The sequence below is a fragment of the Gossypium arboreum genome, chromosome 6, assembly GCF_025698485.1.
Source record: "Gossypium arboreum isolate Shixiya-1 chromosome 6, ASM2569848v2, whole genome shotgun sequence".
Lineage (NCBI taxonomy): Eukaryota > Viridiplantae > Streptophyta > Magnoliopsida > Malvales > Malvaceae > Gossypium > Gossypium arboreum.
Genome location: NC_069075.1, coordinates 30,770,806 through 30,777,550, shown reverse-complemented (window position 1 = coordinate 30,777,550; position 6,745 = coordinate 30,770,806). Strand labels below are relative to the sequence as shown.

At 34.3% G+C, this 6,745-nt stretch overlaps 1 protein-coding gene across 1 annotated transcript; it reads right to left on the bottom strand.

The window, feature by feature from the left end:
- Positions 1–1,336: 1,336 nt before the first annotated feature.
- On the bottom strand, positions 1,337–3,218 carry LOC108484813 (60S ribosomal protein L18a-like). Its single transcript, XM_017788709.1, has 3 exons — positions 3,150–3,218; positions 1,706–1,813; positions 1,337–1,546 (listed from the first exon to the last, which is right to left on the bottom strand). Exons 1-3 carry the CDS (start codon positions 3,216–3,218, stop codon positions 1,337–1,339), a joined length of 387 nt encoding a protein of 128 aa, XP_017644198.1.
- Positions 3,219–6,745: the final 3,527 nt, after the last annotated feature.

Sequence of the window (6,745 nt, the reverse complement as noted above, 5' to 3'; positions counted from 1 at the left end):
ACCCAACCTTAGGAACTCACTAAATTCGAAACAATAAAGATAGACTCAAAAGAAATAATTTTGAGTATAGCAACCTTAAAACAAAATATCAAGAAACAAAAGAATTTCAAAAAGAAAGAATTTTGTGAAGAACAACAAAAGAAATGGGTGGAGAAAACAAAGTGGAGAATATGGGAAACAAAATTGGGGAAAAAGAAAAAGAAAAGATAAAAATATATAAAAATAATGAAAATCAAATTTAAAACCACCCACAACTCCACTACCTGTTACTCATCCAAACAAACTCCCTAGAGTTCAAAACCAACTCAATTTCCCCTAAAAGGTTGGCACACATAAAAACTAGCAAAAATAATTCCATTTTGCTCAAACAAGGATTTGAACACAAGACTCAATGGTAAGTTGACACCTTACCACTAAGGCTCCGTTTGTTTGCCAGTAAAATATTTTCCGAAAAATGATTTCTGCAAAATGATTTACTTTTCTGGAAATGATTTACTTTTCTAGTGTTTGGATGAATCTGTGTAAAATATTTTCTGTTGTTTGGCAGATTTCCATAAAATAATTTTCGAAAAAGCTGTTTTAAATTAAACAAATATGTATTTAAGAATTTATTATCTTTTCATTGTTTAATTGAGATAATTATATATATTAATAAATTTATATTTAATATCAAGCATGTACAAGTTGCCAAGTTCTTATATTACTCTAAAAAAGTTAGACAAAAAAAATTTAAACCATTATATATGAACCATTGCCATGTTTTGGGATTTAACTTGGACAAAACATAAATTCAAGCCTTAAAACAAAAATAATTGCTTAGTTTAAACCCGAATGTAAGAACAATTGCCTAACTTAGTGCATCAATAATAAATTCGAGCCCCAATGTAGTATCAGTTACCAAATTCAAGTCCCAAAAAATGATACACCATCAAATTTATTAGAAAACTTGTGAAATAAAGCCAGCAATTTCTTTTACTAAAGCGTCCTAGTTGCCTTTGAGAAACAAAAACCCTAGAAAATAAAGTTCAAGCATTGCAAACCAGCTCATCAAAGTAAACAAAATGTGATAGTAAATTAAAGAAAATTCAACTTTAACCAGTCAGATGTGGCCTAGGCTTGTCAAATGAAAAACAATATCCAATCAACAAACTGACAGATGTCCACTACCAAAAATTTTAGAACTATAAACCACATTAACTCTCTTTTCATTGCAATGAGAGAACTTAAACAAGTTAGACTTTGATGCCTTGTAAGTGGTTTTCAGCTTCCTAGTAGGCGGCCTTACCTTATTGAACACTAATGGGAACTTGATTTTGGAGTTGTGAGCTGCTTGGTGCTATCTCTCTTGCATAGTTGCAGTCTTGATAATCTGGATACATGGGAACCAGACTCTGTGGCGAGAAGCCATCTCAGTATACTTCTGTTCAACAACTCCGTTTAGAATAGTGTCACGGTATTCCATGTACATGTTAAGATAACCAGTATGGCTTTGGTAGCGGAGCCTTATACCATAATTCTTGAACTCAGTAGGGTTCTTCTCAAATATCTGTAGAGAAATTTGATTTAGTTGCCAAGCATTAAAAAGAATATCAAAGAAAGCATCAAAAATTGTATTGCCTTGGGTGTACAGATGATCAATATGCAATCACTAACTACAGCATTTTTTAAAACCAGTAGCCATTTCCCAGGCTGCAGCTGCCCAAACCTTGTTGGAAAACCAGCTGTTGGAAAGCCAGCTACCCAAACCTTGTTGCTTCAGTATAGCAATAGCAAAACTAGCTGCCCAAACCTGCAAAGGATGAGCCCTTTTCACCTTGTTGGAAAGCATACATAAGAAAATGTGCACAAAACAAATAAAACATGACATCCAAGCTCATAATCAAAGAAAACTGTAGGAGAGTTTTATGAAAATCAAAATAGTATGAATAAAGTTATTTAGAAGTTGAATTTGAACATCCAGACTACAGAGACTTCATCTGCTTCACAAATCAATACATATAATGCACATTCTAAAGTCTTTTCTACAGCTAATAAAACAAAGCATAACACAAGTATTTCAACTTTGATCATACAATTAGAGTAGTGCTACTGAAGTGATAGAAATTTCCAAATGTTTCCAAAGCCTAGACTCGTACTCAATTCTTTTTTATCAAAAGCCAAGATTAGTATCTTATTGATTTCACTGTGTTCTATTCAAGAGCAGACCTTTAGTGATATAAGCTAAAGAACTCTGTTCATAATTTGATATAAAACATTCATTTCAAAACTCAAAAGCTTACTGTGAACTGTAATCAATCATCTAAGAACATAGTAAATCCTTTTGATTAGGCACACGAGGCTTGCACCTAGGAGCACTTGGCAATAGCATAAAAAAATCCACTTGATTGAATCTCTTTTAATTTCTTTTATTTTTCACGACCTCATTTGATATCTCTTTACTAGTTAGAAAGGAATCATGTCAAACTATATACTTCCCAATATTTGAGCATTCAGCAACAAACATTGACTATAAGGAAATCATGCATATTAATCAATAAAAAAATTGCATGTTTTGTAGATAAACTAGACCATAATTTAGAGTTTATTATACATCTTAAGCTTTATATATCATATATACAGACCTGCTAAAATTATATACATATATTGCGCTTTACTTCACTTAGGCTAGCACTTTTCTTGCACCAATTTAAAGGTTCTAGCACCTAGAGTGCGCCTTGCAGCCTTGACAACACTGGTTATGATGTTATCTTAGTAGCAATCTAGAAATCTCTCATTCAAGCACAAATCCTAATATTGAGCATATATACCTACATTTAGATATTATATTAGTAGCAATCTAGAAACAAGATTTTGCAGAAACATGTTCAGTCAAAGACACCTCTATAACTGTATAAAATTCATTATGCAACATCATTTATTCTATGGCTATAAAAAATTGTAAACATATATACTATAACTTATCCTAGAAAAGATATCAAGTCAGGAACATCTACAAAGTGCAGTAAAAATTATAAAAAAAAAATAAGAATACTCAATTACATTTTATCACGATTAAGCTACTAAGGAAGGTAACCTTTGACAGTTTTAACACGCTAAAATGAGAATTAAGTTACAATAGAAACCACCAAACTCTCACTAATCTACCATACCTTTAAAGCAACGGCAATGGAAGAATATGAATTTTCAAATTGCTGCTGAGCAGTAGTTGTGTGTTCCATTAGCCCTTTCTGAAATGTGACATCAATTTGCTCAAAAATAAATTTGCATGACATCTCAAATGTTGGAATATTAGAACTTTCGAAGCTAGACCTTAGTGCATCCTGTGGATGAATACATCATTTCTCTAATCAGCAGAACAACTTTATCTTGTAACACCCCAAAACCCAGCCCAGATGTTATGGCAGAATCTAACGTGTTACATTGAAGTGTTTTAGCGAAAACTGTGTTTTCATTGAAAACCCTTCTTAAAATAAAAGAAACCTTAATTAACTTTAAAAAAAAAACCTTTCTATCACGAAAGCCTTGTTTAAAACATTTGATTTAAGAAAACTTATCATTTAAAAATTAAGTTTTATGTAGACATCATATATTAGGCCCAATACCCCTACATACATGCATATGGCCCACTAGGCCCAATCTTATTCATATGGCCCATCTGGCCCAGTTCATATTCTTATGGCCCACTAGGCCCAATACACATTCATATGGCCCATTAGGCCCAAATCATATTATATTCATGCTCACATACAAATTTTTTAACACATAACATCACTTATTGATCTTTGCCTATTATAGGCCCAACAGCCCATCAACCCATTTAGCCAATTCCGACTCATTTGGCCAATTCTCAACCCAAGTCCACGGAATCGCCCGTGGGCCTCGAGCAACCTATTGTTTTCCTCTCCACGAGTGTTTGCACACTCGTGTGACTACCGTAGCCCAACTTTCAGCTTTTTGGCATTTCAACTTTTCAGCTTTTCGGTATTTCGACTTTTGCCATTTCATTATGTGTGTGCAGTGTATGTACACACCTGGTAGGCAAGCGTAATGCGATTTCCTTAGCCCAAACCTACAATCGATATCACTTAAAGATTAATCTCACACACTTATCGAATACTTTACCAAAAGCCGAAATCTCACCTTAACCTTACCTTGCCCGATAAGTATGACAGCCCTTTCACTAACCACAATCAACTCCTAAATCTGTACCAATCGTAACTATTAAAACCAGAATAATAGGTGACTCATATCCAACACAAGCCCCCTTACCTTATTATGGCTATTCGGCCAACCTTAGCCAATGGATGAGGAATACTTACCAAAACTGCAACACCTAAGGAGCAATTCAGCAATGAGCTAAGATCTGAGATCCGATACTAATTCCCTACCACAGTTGTTTAGAAATAGTGAGGGAAAATATTCGATACTTAGCAAAGAAACCGATTAGAAGAACAATACTTATACTAGATTTGACCGAAGTAGAAGGAGTAGTGATTGCACCAAGGCTATTCGGCCAAAGAGGTTCGGCCCTTTACTATTTTGTATGGCAAAAGAGGGTTATTCGACTCCAAGGAAAAAGAAAGAAAAGTCAGCAATAAGGTAGAGGAAGAATAGAATTCATACAAGGAAGAAGAAAAAGAAAAGAAAGGCAGAGGGTTTTCGGCTTTTAGAGAAAAGAGTTTCTGGTAACAGGGTGAAGAAAATTCGGTATTATCTTTATACCCTAGCATTCGGCACCTATTTATAAGCCTTATAGCCGAATTTTCCCATGCCCAATTCCCTATTTGGCTCCATCACTTCTCCCTTCTCCCTTCTCATCTCATCGTTTTTCTCCCTGATAACCCCTTGATCTTTTCTTTAATTTTCTCTCCTGAACACTTCCCTTGGAGTCCACTTTCACGCCACTTCCATCCTTCTAGAAGGCCAAAATTAAACTTCTAAAAACACTAAGCTAGGATTTGAACCTTGAACCTCCTTGCTAGCTATTAACGCCACCTCCCTACACTCTAAGTGGCGTCACTTAGCCACTCATCTACAAGGCCTTTTTGATACTATTTTCCCCTAACTTTATTTAAAAGCCCAACTACTTGCCAGCCCTAATTCTTTTATTATCTAAACTATAATTTAATTTATTCCTAGGTTCGAACTCAAACCTTAATTAAGACCTACTATAATTATCATATGGCTAGGAACATAAAACACAATTTTCATCAAAACCGAAAACAAAGAAAGTTCGGGATTTAGGGATTTTTTGGTTTCAGGATTTTTGGGACCTTACATATCCGACGTCAAATATTAAGATATATGAACATTCATTCCAATAAAAAAAAAGTTAGCAGAATGTCACTAGGGAGGACGACCATTAGAGATCCAAGCATAGTAAATCCTTAAGTTCTACAGGAAAAGTAACTGCATGGATTCCCTTGGAATTATACCATTCCACATATCTATTTAATTTTTTGCTTGTAACCCCAAGCCATCCCAAAAGAACCACTATTATGACTTTGTCTTTGTTCCCCAGAGCCTTAGCTTGTCCACCACCATCGATCTCAATCTCCGGAGCTTTGTTCCAACCCAAATACCTGTTGTTGGTAGTTGACTAGATAAATGTGTTAAAAGAAGAAGAAACGGAGGAAAAGGAAGAAGCAAAGGAATTAGCTGAAAGTCTAAAAAAGAGATTGTTTTGGAAGCTCTGAGGGAGTTTTAGAAAAAGGGTTCTTGCAAATCGAGTTGGACATGGCTGTGCTCATGTTCTTTTTGTGATGATGGATGGGAAATGGTGAGTGTTGAAGGAAGTAGCTTCCATGGCGGAAACTTCAAGATGAGGATTTAAAAAAGGGAGAGGTTCATGTAATGGCTTCTTCAACATTGAAAATAGATCTGGGCTCTGCTAAAATGGCTTCGGTTCTCCCTTGACCAAATGATTTACAACTCAATGAGAAAGGGAAGGGGAACGGGAAAGGGAGAAAAAGGCTATCATTTTTGGGAAAATATCTTACCGAATTCAAAAGGGTAAGACATTTTCCTAAAAGAAGACCTCATTTTCCCAACTTATGTAAAATATTTTACCGTAGGAATTTATTTTCACCCAACCAAACATCAGAAAAGCCTGAAAAGCTTTTACGGAAAAGCTTTTAGAGGTTACCAAACGGAGCCTAAATTAGTAGACTCATTCTTAATATAAATTGAATGAAAATATAATTTAAGTCAAATGTACAGAGAAAGGGATATGAACAAAAATGGCTAAATTCAAAAAGTAGATATTTGAATACAATACCTCAACCACACATCCAGAGTACTTATCCACTGAAACGAATCAATTACTTAACAAAATGCCAACAACCTTAATTCAAAAACAGAAAGTAACTACTAACTCAATTTCTTCTAACCAGATTTTTGGGATGAGACAATAAGAACAATAAAAAAACAAAAAACACCTAAAACACCCAAGAAAATGATACCAAATGATACAGATGAGAGTGAATAAGTGCAAAACAAGATTATAAAGTTTATCCAAGTTACGAATTTGATTTAGGGCTTCAGACGTTTAAAAAGAAATTTGGATTTTGACACAACTTGAAACACAATCGAATCCAAGTCAGATAAAACAATTAAAATAAATAAATAAGATAAATCAAATATTAAAATAATAAAGAAAGAAAATAAATAAGATAGATGGAAAAGATAGAATGTGGCATATAAAAGTCCTAAGAAGCCTTAAAAATAAGAAGAATCCACAACTCCC

Bases quoted from the DNA above. Each gene is read 5' to 3' on its own strand.
- LOC108484813 (XM_017788709.1), bottom strand. From the start codon at position 3,218: ATGGAACACACAACTACTGCTCAGCAGCAATTTGAAAATTCATATTCT. The intron at 1,814-3,149 runs GTATGGTAGATT...CTTTCCAACAAG, and splicing joins CCATTGCCGTTGCTTTAAAG to GTGAAAAGGGCTCATCCTTT. The intron at 1,547-1,705 runs GTTTGGGCAGCT...ATTTCTCTACAG, and splicing joins ACAGCTGGTTTTCCAACAAG to ATATTTGAGAAGAACCCTAC.